The sequence below is a fragment of the Cannabis sativa genome, chromosome X (genome assembly GCF_029168945.1).
Source record: "Cannabis sativa cultivar Pink pepper isolate KNU-18-1 chromosome X, ASM2916894v1, whole genome shotgun sequence".
In the NCBI taxonomy this organism is placed as follows: Eukaryota; Viridiplantae; Streptophyta; class Magnoliopsida; order Rosales; family Cannabaceae; genus Cannabis; species Cannabis sativa.
This window is the reverse complement of record NC_083610.1, coordinates 77,291,888-77,309,893: the sequence shown is the minus strand read 5'-3', so window position 1 is coordinate 77,309,893 and position 18,006 is coordinate 77,291,888. Positions and strand designations below refer to the sequence as shown.

At 35.7% G+C, this 18,006-nt stretch overlaps 1 protein-coding gene across 5 annotated transcripts; it reads left to right on the top strand.

The window, feature by feature from the left end:
- The first annotated feature begins 594 nt into the window (after positions 1-594).
- Positions 595-6,041, top strand: LOC115698192 (uncharacterized WD repeat-containing protein C2A9.03). Of its 5 annotated transcripts, none has more exons than XM_030625383.2 (10): positions 595-752; positions 926-1,073; positions 1,159-1,326; positions 1,690-1,776; positions 4,223-4,357; positions 4,473-4,583; positions 4,673-4,764; positions 4,842-4,947; positions 5,037-5,123; positions 5,211-6,041. In XM_030625383.2, exons 2-10 carry the CDS (start codon positions 930-932, stop codon positions 5,622-5,624), a joined length of 1,344 nt encoding a protein of 447 aa, XP_030481243.2. In that variant the 5' UTR covers positions 595-752; positions 926-929; the 3' UTR covers positions 5,625-6,041. The 5 variants fall into 5 exon arrangements, with proteins under 5 accessions (XP_030481243.2, XP_060963293.1, XP_030481251.2 ...); XM_061107310.1 differs by having other exon boundaries at positions 1,159-1,365; XM_030625391.2 differs by having other exon boundaries at positions 615-752; positions 914-1,073.
- Positions 6,042-18,006: the final 11,965 nt, after the last annotated feature.

The following is an 18,006-nucleotide window of genomic DNA, read 5'->3' as shown; positions in this document are numbered from 1 at the left end:
TATAATCAACATCAAATTTCAAGTTCTCAAAATCTATAAAAATAAATAAATAAATACATAAAAATAGATCTCATAAACACAAACTCAAACATTAGAGCCTCAGTAAAATACTAAAACTCAAACATTAAAAACACACACAAAATAAAATTCGAATCCAGAACTTAACACACACATCAAAATAAAAATTAAACCATAAATAAAGATTTATGTTATTATTTTTTGAATTTTAATAGGTATTAGCAACAAATTTAATATTTTAAGTATTTATGTCACAAATTTTTAATAGTAAAATTAAAATTTTAATATAATTTTATTAAGTAATTATTATTACTTAAAATAAATAATTTATTTTTTATATAAAATTTAAAATATTTTATATATCCTTTATTAATTTGTATTATATAATTTAATTCAATAATAATTAAAAAAGAAAAATAAAACTGAAACGGAACAGTCGATTCGATAAAATGGGCGGTTAAGTGGGGCCCGGAGGGCCACTTTCCAATATTGCCTTCAAACGAAACATAAGGTTACCCGGTTTCCCTTACACCGGGTCCCACCACCCTGACTCAATCGGGGTCAAACACAAAAGACTGTTATCTCTGTTTCCAAACAGCTCTCCTTCCTATTCTCGTCGGCTATAAAAAAGATCTTCCACTCTCCCCTTCACCTTGTTCTTTTACCAAGCTTTGCCTCCACACACTTCTCTTACTGTTTCCTCTCTTTTCAAAAACTCTAACCGCATTTCATAGGTAATTCCTTTCTTCTTATGCACCGCCACTAGTTTTAGATTCTCAGCTTCATTGGTGGAATTGTTCACCTGCTTTCCTTTTTCTCTGAACTATTAATTCATTTTTTTTTGGTTATTTTTCGATCGATTATCGTTGTTATTTATTTAACTAACTGGAAGTAGATTCAATTGCAGAACAATGGCGCACTTTCTGAACGATGATCTTGAATACGTCGCTGATGATTATTACGACGTCACTGACTTCGAAGATGATCCATTTGGTGATGAACAGTCTCATAAGAACGACGCTACGGATTTTGAGTTTGAGGATGACGTTGATACGGTGCTTGTTAAATTTTGTTTTGTTTTTAATTTTTTATAGTTCAAGTGTGAAATTCATTTCATATTTGTGGTACGGTGTTTTACAGAGCAAGCCAAAGACGGATACCTCAGCTAAGGAAGCTAGGAACGGGAAAGATATTCAAGGAATCCCTTGGGAAAGGCTTAACTTTACTAGAGACAAGTATCGCGAGACGCGACTGAAGCAGTACAAGAACTATGAGAGCCTTTCTCGCTCCCACGAAGAGCTTGAAAGGGTAACCTCGCTGTTTTTTTTCCTCTCTCTATATTTACGAGTGCGCACTCACACTTTAACTATGATTTTTGCTACAGAATCTTTTTCGTCGTTGTATTAATACATGTAATAGTAAAATTATCATATGCGAATATCCGATTTAGAAAGATCGGTTTGACGATTTTAACTTCTTCAAGGATTCCACATAGATTTGTTGTGCTTTTTTGAGAAAAAAGATAATTAAACCAACATATTTGTGTCTGCGTTTGTTTATATAAAAATATATATTTATATTTATATTCACATATATTATATGCGTATGCGTAATGCGTGTGTTTATTATATTGATTCATTTTAATCGTGTTGATCGTTGTTATTTTGGTAGCAATGCTTGGAAGTGGAGAAGGGGAAAACCTTTTATGACTTTCACTTCAATACAAGACTTGTAAAATCGACGATTGTGCATTTCCAGGTAGTGACTATATTTCTTCAAAACCATTTTACAAATTTTCACGTGGAGTTCATATAATAACATAATTTATACATCTCACTATCCTGAATTAAGGGCTAGGACTTAATCCTTTTGCTCTGTAAACATAAGGTCACTCGAATTTATACTGAATTGCTAATAGCAACTTGCTGTCATCTTTAACTTGTGTTGCATAGTTTTCACAGCATCTGATTTGTGTTTTGGCCAAGTCTTTCTCTGTACTTTTTTGATCGTTTCTTCTTTTGGATCGATGTTCATTGTTTATAATATTCTACTTAATGGTTTATCATTTGCGTGTATTGGGACGGCATAAACTTTCCTTTTAAAGTCTCTTGTCTAGGAGTACAAAATAGTTTACTTCTTGTAGCTGGTCTAGGATTTTTCTTTCTTGGTCAGATAGTTGTTGAATTTGGTTGTGCACACATCGTTAGTCTTTAATTTTTGCAGGTCTTATGCGTATTTACAGTAATTGTTGGATATCTTTCATTATATGAGTATAGCTTTGTGCCTCAGCCATTATTTGGAAGGTATGGAGGTGGTGTCGCAGATCTTATTATCATTCGAGATGTATTGTGACTTACATGCAACTAATCTTAAGTTTATGTAGTGCTCCGGCTTAACTATCAACTTTGGGCTATTATAAGAAATTGATATGTAGGCCTACAAATTGATGACTCAATTGAATTTTGATATGAAGGCTTGCTCCTTGCTCCGTGCTTTTATTTTTATTGAAAGGAAATAAGGTTGGATTTAAACAACTTTTAACAGAAGTGATTTCTCATTCTTGTGACTTTATAAAAAAAAAAAAATTCTCCCCATATATTTCCTTTTAGAAAGTTTCCTCTTGTCTTTCTTTTACTCCCTTCTGAAGACTACTTTGAAGGGAGATTTGTTATTAGTGCTACTGAACTAAGAAGCTTTCATAGAGAACAATTGTTCAACTATTATGAGACAGAAGTTTCAGCTTATGGTTTAGTGAGTTCAATTTTTTTTGGTTCTGACAAACTAAGTGCAACCAAATGTTTTCCTAAAATTACGTGGCATGGTTTTAGCACTCACAAAATCCTTTTTTGCAGTTATGTGAAGGGTGGATTTGTACTTCTAATATTGCACATTACATTTTGTAAAAACATAAATTAAGAGTTCAAATTTCAAGGATACATACTCGTATATCTGCTACTGTCAGATATGTCTTTCTACTGATGAGATTATCTGACGAGTAATTGGGATATGGATGCATTACGGCTGTGGTATGACTTGGTATTTCTATTTTGTATCTTGATATGCTTGTCCGCTGTATTGCTATAATTCATTCAACAAAACTTTATTAAATAATTACATCGCTTGTCCTTTTACATATATGAACACACTTTGCACCCGACTGTCAGTCTTGGTAATTTGTAACATACCACAGACACATACGTAAGTTTTAATTTTTAGAAGATATTCTGTGTAAAGTATTTACAACATTGAACATATAAGCAGAAAAAGTATGGTCATCTCTTCATTGCGAACGCAATTTACTTGATTCTTTTTTACTTTTACTGGTGTGGACAATTTTCTAGACACGTGTAGAGTGCCCTGTTCTATAAGAATTGTGATTCATGATTGCTGATTCTCCTACGCGAACTGTTATGTTTAAAGATTCTGTCTAGAGTTGTTAATATTCCTGTAAGTTGTAAAACTGTAGATATATTGCATCAGTTTGATTGTTAAGTATGATCTTGCGCTTTAACCCCTCAGTGGCATTTGGGACTGCTATTTCTCTTTATTACAGCATTTAAAGAAGGTGGGAGTTATAACTGAGCTGCTGGCGCGTCATTGTTTATATGGTATGATAGGAAAAAATTTGAGCATTTAAGAGGCCTCTGTATCAATTCTTGCTGTAGTATGTTTATGTGCAGCTCTTGAGGGTACCTAGGCTGCGCATCTCATTTATTAATTTAGTAAAATTTTCATATGTTTGGATTATGGCCTTGTAAGATTTATGTGCAAGATTTCTGCATTAAGAAATCAGTCCTGCTGTGCTGTATTATCTCTAGTTCTCTTTTGCCTTTATGCAAATGCATTGAACAACATTTTTTTTATGGTTAATTTGTGAAGGTTTATCTCTTTCTTGTGACCTTTAATTCTAACTTACTATGATTACATGGTAGATTATGGACTACGTGAATGTAACCAGTTCCATCTTTCAGTTTTTGTCACCCCTCTGCGGTTACTCATATCATAATGCATAGTATTATTTTTTCACTCATTGCAGTCTTTCCTGCGCATGTTATGCTTTCTTCTGGACTGTTCATTTTTTTGTTTTGTTATCTTAGCTGTGATGTACGCTGTAAGTTATTTTTGATGTTTTATATGCTTTCTTGAATGAAATAATGTAGTCCCTGATTTTTCCATTGAATTTCTTTTTGTTCTTGTTGTGAAGCTGCGGAATTTACTGTGGGCAACATCAAAGCATGATGTTTACCTTATGCAGAACTATTCAGTAGTGCATTGGTCATCTTTGCTCAAAAGGGGCAAAGAAGTACTCAATGTGGTGAAGCCGATAGTGCCTACTTTGGTCAGTTGAGACACTATGTTAAATAAATAGTGCAAACATTTCCCTATTTCCAACCTTCATGTTTTTTGTGAAAAGTTTGCTCTTAAATCCAGTACTGAGTAATTTGGTTTTACAGAAGAATCCTGGACTGTTGGCACAGACACTTTCTCGAGTACAAATAAGCACCATGGCTGTTAAGGAGGGTTTATTGGTAGCAGGTGGCTTTCAGGGTGAGCTTATTTGCAAGGTATGAGAATTCTGTAGATACATATTTATGAATGTTGCGTCCTTAAAGCTATTTTTCTTTTCTAATAATGTTTGGTATATGTGGGACAGAACTTGAACCATCCCGGAGTTGCTTACTGTACAAAATTGACAACAGATGAGAATGCCATCACCAACACAGTGGACATTTACCGTAATCCTAGGTAAGTTACTGCTCCATAATCTGACAGTGAGCATTTGGCTTTCATCCATGACCCATAAATGTACCTCCTCTTTGCAGTGGCTCAAGGAGGGTTATAGCTGCAAACAATGATGCTCAAGTTAGAGTATTTGATGCCGAGAATTTTACTTGCCTTAATCGCTTTTCCTTCGATTGGTGTGTGAATGTGAGTGCTAACTATCATCTGAAACACTCTTTTAGTAGCTTGGCTTTGGTTCTTCTCCATAGTTTCTCATGAGATTTGTTTCTTTACAGAACACTTGTGTAAGCCCTGATGGGAAGTTGCTTGCTGTCCTTGGTGACAGTGCTGACTGCTTGATTGCTGATGCTCAAACGGGGAAGGTAGGTCTTCGCTATTGCATACTTTATCCTTGATTTTGTTTGGTCTCCATTCCTCTCTGTTCCTGATTCTAATTTCCTGCCTCTCAGATCACTGGGAGCCTCAAAGGGCACTTGGACTACTCTTTTGCCTCTGCTTGGCATCCAGATGGACGTATTTTGGCTACCGGGAACCAAGACACCACCTGCAGATTGTGGGACATAAGGAACCTGTCAGAATCCTTAGCCGTCCTGAAGGGAAGAATGGGGGCAATAAGAGCTGTTAGGTTCACTAACGATGGCCGGTTTCTGGCCATGGCTGAACCTGCAGACTTTGTTCACATCATCGATACACAGTCAGGGTACTCTAAAGGGCAAGAGATAGACATATTTGGCGAGATTGCTGGAATATCCTTTAGCCCCGATGCTGAGGCACTCTTTGTTGGTGTAGCGGATCGTACTTATGGTAGTTTATTAGAGTTCAACAGGAGGCATTTTAACCAATATCCACAAACGATGTTTTAAGATAGAACTCGTTTAAGATGGAAAAAGTGTATAACTGTATATTCATTCGTTCAGGGTCTGTATAAAAAATATGACTTAAGTTTGCTTGTTATGCATTTGTTTCAACTTTGTGGAGGGACTTAACTATATTTATGACTCAAGTCCCTTCTTAATATCCACACCTGCTCAGATTTTAGCTAAGTTGGTCTTGGAGCTGAATTTTATTTTCTGAAGCAAAATTGAAATTTTGTCTTTGTAAAGCTCGAAAAAGTTGATAGATAGGTCATATGTGCTACTTTTACTCGTTTTCATATCATTGTTTGCTTATGATGCGTGTAAAGTGTAACTAGTTGGGCACACAAAAAACTCTGTTTGTAATTTTTCCTTTTACATTTGCCCTCTTTTGAATTTACGCTACTCTAGTCTCATCCATACCAACAGTTACATATGTCTCGATCACTAAATCTTATATAATAATGCATTAACTGATAGTTGTAACTCATATGATTTAATATTACCAATGGTTTTTTCAAACCTTAGTTAAAAGGAAATAAAGAGCCAACTGTGGTCGAGACCTTAAATAATCTATTTGAAAAAAAAAACAATATCTTCTGGTTAATTCGTGTAAACATATAAATGATTATTTGACTTTGTGGGAAGGTGTAGTATGTTCCATTCTGTTCACTGTGGACTTTGTATGTTTAAATTGCAATGAAAACGACCCATAAGTGTTTTATGGGCAGTAGCGTGCCGCCCGTTCTTTAAAGTATTATTGGTCATAGAGGTATTATTAATTTTGAAAACAGAGAGCATCAAACCCAAGATAAGATCTTCTATAAAATCAAGACAAGAATAGTTCCACTTACCTTATCTAACTGTCAATACTGTCAAAACAAATTATTTCAAATTTATTACGAAGTTTAGTAGTTGGGTTTGAATGTTAGAGACACGTAGAAAGGACATTTTTATGGTGGCATAGATGGAGGGCTGTTTATCTCAGGCAATTGTTTGCACCTTTCAGTGGATATTGGTACAAGTCTTATCTGTCTCACTAGAAGATTATATAATCTCTGTCAGTTTTCGAAGGCTAAACATATTTAATATTTAGGGATAATTCCCTCGATATCATGTCACTATTAAGTTGAGAATGACTTCTTTCGGAACCATATTCAGGATAATTGTATAATTTTTATGAAAACAATGCTTCTTAACAAGAGTGGTTTTTCATTAAGTTTATGAAGATGTATGACTTAAGAGAAGACACCATGTGCTGTGCTTCTAATATACATCAAAACATAATAACAATTGAGTCAGCACCAAAGATTCAGAGTTCATAGTTATATTTATAATTATATAGTTACAATATTATTTCTGTAAATTTTTAAAAAAATTCTAAATAGTATACAGTACCGAAAATATAGTTCCTGATTGCTACGCGTGTTAAAAAAATTTCAAACTTATTTTCAACATTGTCAACTATTCAAAAAATTTCAAAATTTTACATGATTGATGTTGTAACTATAACGAACACAGTCATACAAATTTCTTCAAAAAAATTTATTACGACATGTAGTTTTGAGCACGGAAGTTGATTAAAAAATTTTAATAGGAAGTTAATAGTAACACTCCTAAAAATATCAACTCAAAAGTTTTCCATTTAATGAACAAAAAGAAATCAAAGTAGAAAGAAGAATAAGGATCCATTTTAATAATAGCAAGATCTTGTAGATCAATTAAACAATTTTGTTGGGTTGTTTTAATAATTTAGACAATAATATTTAAGCTAATATTATACATTTGGCTAAAGAAGTAATCTAATTAAAATATGTGCCTAGTGGTAGCCATTTTTGTCGATTCAGGTTGAGTAATCGGTGTTGGCTTTCGGTTCAGGCCCTCCTTTGGGCCCTCTTTGCTTGATCTCTCGGATTCATTTTTGGAGGGTTTTCTTTCATTCATCATCAGATTTGGGGATTTTCCTTCTTGTGGCTGTTGAATTTTATGCCCTAAATAAAACTCCATTTCAATGTAATCTTTATCTTTTAAATATCAATAAAGAAAAAGAAGTATTTTCATTACTTTGTGTGTCATTTGATTCATGTTATCATTTATAGTTTTATTTGATTTATAAATTCATCCAAACCCTTATCACATTTATGTTCTTGTTTATTGTGTTGTCAGCACAGTGGAAAGTAATCAAGATTATGTGATTAAATACATATTCCTAGATTCATCAGTACACAGAGGGTTTAACTGATATGATAATCTACAACATAGTTTACTTGCACCTTGGATAAGTGCTATGTTCTTTCCAGAGCATTGGTTAAAGTAAAGCTTGGGTTGGATGCATGGAGTATGCATCGGAAGGGACCGATATTGAACTTTGATTCCGATATATTAAACTTACCGTAATATCTATTCAATTCAATATCACCTAGTTGATCCTAGATCAAATGATCTTAATCTTGATATGGTTAGGTTCGATCTCAAGAGTATTATACATGTTCTTTGATTTGTTAGTTAAACCTACTTTTTGGTCAGGGTGATACGTACATTTTGGGAACATGGTAGTGCAATTGAGTGGGAGCCCTAAACATAGATATGGAATCTATAACTTCTATTTAGCAAATAGAAGTGAAATGATGATTTCCTTCGAGCTTGGCTAAACAGAGATAAATGGTTGAATACTCATTTCAGTTCGCTGAAATATCATTTATAGGTGGCTAAGTGTTTTAAGGATAAAATACATTGAAGGGTGTAACAGTAATTTAATCCCTATACAATGTAAATCATTTATAGAGGATCATTGATTATTGAGATTATAACAATGGATAATTGATTGCGTATCTATGTCGTGGAACATATATAGCGATCTATATAACTGAGAGTGCAATTCCAAGTTCTATGCGTGGATGCAACAAGGAATTAATAAGTCAGTGAATTTACCTGGTAAGTTCTTGGTCTGCTTATTGGAAGTTCGGATATATAGGCCCATGGTCCCCATACTAGTTGAGACAACATTGCTTGTAAGACTCAATTAATTGATTTTGATTAATCAATTATAATTAGACTATGTCTAGTTTATGAGTTTTCACTAAGCAATGGCTAAATTGTGAAGAAAGAGTTTCTAGGGTTTATTTGTTAATTAAGAGACTTTGATTAGTCTAATTTATAAATATATTAAATGAAAATATTATTTAATAATTAATTTTTAGTTATTAAATAATTAGAATTGGCATTTAAATTGTTAAATTAGAAAATTGACGTTTTTGAGAAAATGAGATGGAAAAATGACAAAATGGAAAAATTGCAAAGTGGGGCCCATTATCCATACATGGCCGGCCACTTATAGTGCAATTTATCGTTTATTTTTTCATTATTTTAATGCCAAATAAATCTAACCTAACCCTAGGTGGTTTACTATAAATAGGTAGTGATGACTTCAGGAAAAAGATGATGCATCTCATTCCTTCAGAGAAAAACTCAAAGCCTTCTTCCTATACCTACCTGCCACCTTCTGTCTCTCTTCCTCTCTTCTGAAAACCGAACCCTATAGTGAGTGAGTGAGTGCCCACACACATCAAGTGGTATCTCAATCATAGTGTGGAAGATTGTGAAGAATCCAGATTCAAGAGAAAGACATTCAGGCTCAGATCTTGGTGATACTCTGCGACAGAAATGATACAAGGGTTAGAGATCTGAGTGGAAGGAGACATTATATTGTGCTGCAACCCCTGTAAGGTTTCTCATACTTTATATATGTTTATTTCATATCGTTTTAGAAGTTCATATTTAGGATGTTAAATAACATACTTGTTAATAAATCTAAGATCCTGGTAAAATAAATTCTATAGAATCGGAATTCTGGTTGGGGAACTGGTCTACCGTTTGGGGCATTTTAGGGAACCCTGATTTTTCTCATTTTTACGATATTTAGGATATTGCCATCTTATTCATTAATAGGAAAACTTTTAGTTTTTAGTTTTTGTCCCCGAAAAGTGATTTAGCGTGTCTCTCATAAGTTTTATTAATAATGTGATTTAGGGACCTGTAAATCGTCGTGCAGCTGTTCCACTCAGGTTGGCCAGCACACCTGAATTCGAAAGTGAGGTAATATTAGTATAATGATATGCATATGTATATACATGTTTAGCGTGCTTATTAGTTAAGCCTGTGAGATTACATTATAATAGCGATATCAATATATTTAGTGTTATATATTGGATATTAATAAATGTATATTGGCTTAAGTACTACTCAACAGTATCACATCGATACGACTAGAGTACGACTAGCGTACCGAGTATAGGCTGATATAATAGTTGACAGTACTGTACTACTCAACAGTATCACATCGGTATGACTGAAGTATGACTATCGTACCGACTATATGCTGATATTATGTTCAGTAGTACTGTCGTACGAATATTCTTAACTCAGCACCATGTTAGACACGTGGATAGGATTATAGTTGGGTGTATAGGCACCTGATTATATTCCGGGTTATTGCTATGTTATTGATTATACATTTCTTACTGAGTTTGTCGACTCACAGATATTGTTTGCATATGGAGGTAAGGGCAAGGCTAAGGTTGAGTAGCTGTGAGAGCGAGCGGATGAAGATTGTACATGTCGGGGCGGTTAGGCCTAGAGCGTACGGTCTTTGGGACAGCTGGGCATCTTTTGTATAGTCGCTAGACGAAAACTTTTATGTTATGCACTGTAAAACTTTTGTAAATATTTTCGTAACGAGATCCCAGTTTGATATAAGTAAATTATTTTGGGTATTTATAAATAGCTAAATAAAGTTTTAATTATTCACGATTTTTAATAAACTCAATGATTAGCAATGAGCTGCACAATTAAGTTAAAAAGTATGTTAACAATCCTAAACTAGTAGGGTGTTACAATATGGTATCAAATCCGCCAGGTTATCTTTCTAAGATCATCATGACATGTACAATCATCATTAGCTATCAGCTCGACTCATTGTTCAGTAAGCCTTTATTGCTTTAGTAGTTTATTTGATTAGTATGTTATAAGAAAAGCTTGATATGAAGCATGTTAGTAGCCTGATAGTTGAATAGGTGTATGTTTAAATTTCCTAAATAAGCGATAATTAGTAAATTATTCTTGACCGATATCTGACCAGGCTAGTCGTGGTATTTTGGGCTGTTCTATTAGAATGAACGCCAGGCGAAATGCGAGAAGCCAAAAGGAATGTTCGGATTCAGTGGCGGTAAGGGATTTCAGATTTCCCTGAATGTACGTGGCCCAGGCAGGGCACGCGGTTGGGGAGATGTTAAGCTGCCACAGGCTGCCCAGGAATGGGAAAATAGGGTTGTAGCAATGCAAGCCGAAATCAACGAACAAGACGAGGAAATCATATGCTTGAGGAAGCAGGTGCTTATGCAATGCCTGCTTCAGACATGCAGGTGGCTCTTTCCCCTGCTGTGTAGGCAGGGGCAGATTGCTACAGTGAACCAGATGGAACTATTGTATGAAAGGTTCCGCAAGCAGGCACCTCCAGTATTTCTGGGAGGTCCCGATGTGATGAAAGTTGAACGGTGGCTGACGGTTATTATAAGAATTTTGAATTTCAGGGGCGTCACCGGTAATGACAGAGTGGCCTGTGCCACATTTCAGTTCCAGGAGGATACTCTGGTTTGGTGGGACATGGTGTCCCTGACTCGAGATGTTACTACTATTATCTGGGAAGAGTTCCAGGAGTTGTTCAATGCAAAGTACTATAACAAGGCGATCAGAAATGCAAAAAGAAAGGAATTTACTCAGCAGACTCCGAAGGAGAATACGAGTGTTACTGAATACACAACTCAGTTCGATCGATTGGCTAGGTTGGCTCAGGAATTGTGCCAAGCGATTTCAGCAAGAAAGAAAAGTACCTGGATGGATTAAACTTGAAAATAAAACATGATCTTATGATTACTACTAACGACAACACCACCTATCCTGACATGGTGGGAAAGGCACTACGAGCTGAGGGCGCAGTTGAGTGCATCCAGGAGTCTCGAGGGACTCAGGTTGTTGGTGGAACCCCTACTCCTTCTATTGCTGGTTATGGTAGGGGTGGTAGTGGCTTGACAACGATCGGAAACATAAGGCACCATTTGCACGCGGTGGCTCAGGTCAGAATAAGAGGTTCCGAGGGAACCAGGATTGAGGTAACCGTCAGGGTGGTTTTGAAACCCGATATACTTACTCGGAATATCCCAGTTGTAAGAAGCATTATCTGAGTGAGTGTAAAGGGCGAGGATGTTTCTAGTGTGGGTTGCCATGACACTATTAAAGAGATTGCCCGTAACTTAAGAAAGAGGAGCAGAAGTCAACTGCAAAACCCGCTCTAGCAAGGGTGTTTGCTTTAACTCAGGCTGATGTAGAAGCTAGCCCCTCAGTTGTTACAGGTCAGCTCTCAGTCAACAACTCTTACTTCTCTGTATTGTTTGACTCTGGGGCCACTCACTCTTATGTGGTAGCCATAATTTTTGATAAATTGGATAGACCGCATGATAGTTATGATAAAGGGTCAAAACCCTACTGCATGGCAAAGAATTAGTTATCTCTAAAAGGTGGATTAGGTCTATGCCGATCAGAATTAAGGATAGGGAGTCGAGTGCTAACTTGATAGGATTGGGGTTTAGCGGATTTCGATGTTATACTTGGGATGGATTTCTTATCCAAGCACTCAGCTAGTATTGATTGTAAACGCAAGATGGTGATCTTCCAACTTAAGGGTGAGAAACTGTTTGTATTTGTGGGATCAATTCAGGGATCCCAGATTCCAGTAATTTCAGTATTAATAGTAAGAGATTTATTACAAGAAGGATGTATAGGATTTCTGACAGTGGTATTAGATACCACACGACCTGAGATAGTTCGGCCAGAGAATATCAAGGTGGTTCAAGAATTTTTAGATGTTTTTCCTGATGAACTTCTAGGTTTACCACCGCAGAGAGAAATAGATTTCGTTATTGATTTGGCACCAGGAGCAGAACTAGTTTCTAAGGCATCTTACAGAATGGCTGCAGCAGAACTTAAATAAAGAATTTAAGATTCAACTTTAGGGGATGCTTGACCTAGGGTTTTCCTGGCCTAGTGTGTCACCTTGGGGAGCTCCCATATTATTTGTTAAGAAGAAAGACGGATCCCTACGTATGTATTGATTACCAGGAACTAAATAAACTGACTATTAAGAACAAATACCCTTTACCTAGGATCTATGATCTTTTCGATCAGCTTCAAGGAAAGACGGTCTTCTCAAAGATTGATCTCTGATCGGGCTATCATCAGTGTGAGAATTCGAGAGGAGGACATTCCAAAGACTGCTATCCGCACTAGGTATGGGCACTATGAATTCTCGGTTATGTCCTTTGGACTAACCAATTCTCTCATAGCTTTTATGGATCTAATGAATATGGTATTCAAGGATTATCTCGATATCTGTGTTATTGTATTTATCGATGACATCCTTGTGTACTCTTAATCAGAAAAGGAGCATGAGCAACATCTTTGGATGGTTCTGCAATGACTACGAGAACATCAACTGTATGCAAAATTCAAGAAGTACGAGTTCTGGCTATCTAGGTGTCTTTTCTTGGGCACATTTTTAGTAAAGATGGGATCAAGGTTGATCTAAGAAAGATTGAATTCGTCAGGGATTGGCTGAGACCAAAGACAGTTACAGAAGTTAGAAGTTTCCTAGGTCTGGCTGGCTATTATCGTCGGTATGTTAATGGATATTCTAAGATATAAACACGCTTAACCAAACTCACCAAAAAGAATCAGCAGTTTTTATGGACAGTTATGTGTGAAGCAAGCTTTCGGGAGTTGAAACAGAGATTGATTACATCTCCAGTATTAGCCCTACCATCAGATAGAGAAAAGTTTGTAGTTTATTGTGATGCATCTAGACAGGGTCTGGGTTGTGTACTGATGCAGGCTGACCGGGTCATCGCTTATGCCTCCCGTGAGTTAAAGAAATATGAACAGTGATACCCAACTCACGATTTAGAACTTGCCACTGTAGTGTTTGCTTTGAAGATTTGGCGGCATTATCTCTATGGAGAAAAATGTGAGATTTATACTGACCATAAGAGCCTTAAATACTTCTTTATCCAGAAAGATTTGAATATGAGACAGATGTATTAGTTGGGTTGGTTAAGGATTACGACTGTGAAATCCTTTACCATCCTAGGAAGGCCAATGTGATGGCTGATGCCCTAAGTAGGAAGAGTCCCGTGCAGGTAACTAGTATGATAAAGATTTCACCTCAGTTAGTAGATGACATGGTCAGATCAGGCATTGAGTTTGTTGTAGGCAAACTTCATAATTTGACATTGCAATCTGATCTGTTGGGACAAATTAAAGTTGCTCAATTAACTGATCCGGAATTAGTGAAGATTCGAGAAGAGGTTTTAGCTGGTCAAGCTAAATATTTTAGGGTGTCAAATAACTGGATGTTGTTGTACAAGATTAGAGTTTGTGTTCCAAGTAGTGCGGAACTTAGAAGTGAGATTCTCGAGGAAGCTCATACCACTCCATATTCACTGGATCCTGGCACTACCAAGATGTATCAAGATATTAAACCCTACTACTAGTGGTGCATGATGAAGAAAGATGTGGTGGAATTTGTATCCCGGTGCTTAACTTGTCAACAGATCAAGGCTGAGCATCAGAGACCGGCAGGATTATTGCAACCACTGGCACTTCTTGAGTGGAAGTGGGAGGATGTCACTATGGATTTGTGGTTAGGTTACCTAGAACCACGAGAATGTGCAATTCAATTTGGGTTGTGGTAGATCGATTTACGAAGTCTGCACATTACCCGTAAAAACAACCTTTATTGTGAATTAGTATGCTGAGTTATACGTGAAAGAGATAATGAGGTTACATGACGCTCCGAAGTCCATTATATCAAATAGAGATCTGAAGTTTACTTTAAAATTCTGGCAGAGTCTTCAGCGGGCTATGGGTACCAAACTGAAGTTCAGTACAACTTTCCATCCTCAGACTGATGGACAGTCCGAAAGAACAATTTAGATACTAGAAGATATGTTACAAGCCTGTTTAATGGATCTTGAAGGCTTCTGGAGCAAGTACCTGCCACTGATATAGTTTTTGTACAACAACAACAGTTATAATAGTACTGTAGGGATAGCTCCTTACGAGATGTTATATGGCAGGAAGTGCAAATCTGCTATTCATTGGGATGAAATGGGAGAAAGGAAATACCTAGGTTCGAAATCAGTGCAACGGACTAATGAGGCTATAGAAAAGATCAAGGCCAAAAAGCTTGCGTCTCAGAGTAGACAAAAGAGTTATGCAGATCCGAAACGTAGAAATGTAGAATTTCAGGTAGGAGATCATGTGTTCCTACGGGTGTCTCTGATGAAGGGGATCAGACGTTTGGGGAAAAAGGGGCAAGTTATGCCCTAGGTTTACAGGGCCTTTCTAGAATCTTGAACTTCAGTAAGATTTATTGTACGAAGAATAACCAGTTCAGATCTTAGACAGAAAAGATAAAGTCCTTCAGAACAAGACCATAACTTTGGTCAAGGTACTCTGGAGAAATAATATGGTGGAGGAAGCCATGAGGGAGTTAGAGTCTGACATGAGGGCTCAATATCCAAAGTTGTTCAGGTTAGATTTTGAGGACAAAATTCTTTTAACAGGGGGATAATTGTAAAGACCGCTTAATTTTAATTTAGAATTAGCAGATAATTAAGACTTAATTATGAAACTGGAGTATTAATTATGATTTATCATTTTATAGAGATTTATTTGAATTCAGGGTGTATTATTTATGTCATATATGGAATTTTATGTTTTTACATGTTTTGTGCTCGATAACATTAGAATGCAGCATTTGGCCAATAGAATCACATTTATTATTTTTGTACTAGCGGGGCAATATAGTTAGATATTGGGAATGTTGGGAGTATTCGAGGTGTGTGAAATGTCCAAATTACTCCAAAATGGTCTAGAAACTTTTTGGTATAAGTGGGGGCAAAAGGGGTCATTTTGTGCCTTAGGACTCTTTAATCCTTTTGTGGGTTTGATTTTTAGATTGTATGCTGATGTTATTAGATTGATAATAGATAAGATAAGAGTTATTTTCTTTTATACAAGTAAATCAAGAGGAAAAACACATAAACTACGTTCTCTCTTTGACCCTCTTTCTCTCGAGCCTTCAAGAAACCCAGCAAGAGGTTGAGTTTCAGCTGCTCAATTTAGGATTTCTAGCAAGTCCTTTGTAAATCAAGTTAAGGTAAAACTCTCTAGCCTCTCTTTTAATGGTTTCTTAAACTTTAAGTTAAGTTGTTCTGCATGTTTTTGCAATTAGGGTTCTGTGGTTTTAAGAGTTGGTTGATTTTGTGTTCTGATGATATATTGAGGTTATTTGAGCTGTTCTAAGTTGTTCTTGTTGGTTGTTGTGGTGATTGAGCAAGGTTTGAGTTTATGAATTCAAGCTTTGCTCTCTAATGGTGGATTTGATTCTGGTTAAGTTGGGTTGTTTTATTGCATGGATTATGTACATTATGATGTATATAGGTGATCTGGAAGTTATTGTGCGGTTTGGAATCTAATTGAGGTGTGTAAAAAGTTTTGAGTGTTTCCTGGACTGAACAAGTCGATCGGTTCAGTGGGACCTGTAGGAACCGGAATTTTGGTTGGTCCCCAAGAAACCCCATAGAACTGGAATTCCGGTTGGGAAACCGGTCTACCGGTAGGGGCATTTTAGGGAACCCTAGGATATTACCATGTTATTCATCGATAGGGAAACTTTTAGTTTCGAATTTTTATCCCTGAAAAGTGATTTAGCGTGTCACTCATCAGTTTTACGAATAATGTGATTTAGGGGCCTGTAAATCGTCGTGCAGCTATTCTACTCAAGTTGGCCGGCACACCTAAATTCAGAAGTGAGGTAAGATTAGTATAATGATATGTATATGTATATACATATTTATCGTGCATGTTAGTTAAGTCTATTAGATTACATTATAATAGCGGTATCAATATATTTAGTGTTATATTGGATATCGATAAATGTACATTGGCTTAAGTACTACTTAACAGTATCACATTTGTATGACTAGAGTACCACTAGCGTACCGAGTATAGGCTGATATTATGGTTGATAGTACTGTACTACTCGACATTATCACATCGGTACGACTAGAGTATGACTAGCGTACCGAGTATAGGTTGATATTATGGTCACTAGTACTGTCGTACAAACGTTCTTGACTCAGCAACGTGTTGGACATGGAGATAGGGCTATAGTTAGGTGTATGGGCACCTGATTATAATCCGAGTTATTGCTATATTATTGATTATGCTTTTCTTACTGAGTTTGTCGACTCACAGATGTTGTTTGCATGTGTAGGTAAGGACAAGGCTAAGGTTAAGCAGCCGTGAGAGCGAGCGGCTGAAGATTGTATATGTCGGGGTAATTAGGCCTGAAGCGTACGGTCTTTGGGACAGCTGGGCATCTTTGTATAGTTACTAGGCGACAACTTTTGTAAATATTTTGTTAACGAGATCCTGATTTAATATAAATAAATTATTTTGGGTATTTATAAATAGCTAAATAAAGTTTTAATTATTCATGATTTTTAATACTCATTGATTAGCAATGAGCTGCACAATTAAGTTAAAAATTACGTTAACACACCCAAACTAGTAGGGTGTTACACAATCATAGTGTGTAAGACTGTGAAGAATCTAACACCTGAAGGAGAATCGGGCTCAGATCTTTATAATACTCTGCAACATAAAGGAAAAAGGGTTAGAGATCTGAGTGGAAGAAGATATATTATTTTGCTGCAATCAATGTAAGGTTTCTCAACTTTATATGTGTTTAAATTCTATTATTTTAGAGAATTCATATTTAGGGTATTAAACAACATACATGTTAGTAAATCTAAGTCCTGGTACAATAATCCCCAACAGATAATCATATCCAAATAATTATTAAATTAAAATGTAATATTTAAATATTATTATTAATTACAAAAAATATTTTAATTAATAACTTCAGCATTTATTCTTTTTTTCTTCTAAATTTCACCAACTTAGTAAAAATTCTCCAAATTGACAAAATCAATAATGTGAATTTAAATTGATTAAAAAATCAATTATTATAACCTACTATTAAAATTATTCGTGATACTGCGGGGAGCATGTGCTTATAAAATCAAGCTCACAATAAGTACATCCAAAATTTAACAAATAAATTTCCTAACTTATTAATTTATCATGACTCCACTATAGAATCGATTATTTTTATCATATCAATCAATGATACTCTATAGACAATCTATAATTCATAGGAGCTTAAAATTAACGTCTTACTCTTTAATTGTATTTTATCCTTAAAATACTTACT

Coding starts and splice junctions, on each gene's coding strand:
- LOC115698192 (XM_061107310.1), top strand. CDS start 930: ATGGCGCACTTTCTGAACGATGATCTTGAATACGTCGCTGATGATTAT. Junction 4,584..4,672: donor AGGGTGAGCTTATTTGCAAG/GTATGAGAATTC, acceptor TATGTGGGACAG/AACTTGAACCATCCCGGAGT. Junction 4,765..4,841: donor GACATTTACCGTAATCCTAG/GTAAGTTACTGC, acceptor TCCTCTTTGCAG/TGGCTCAAGGAGGGTTATAG.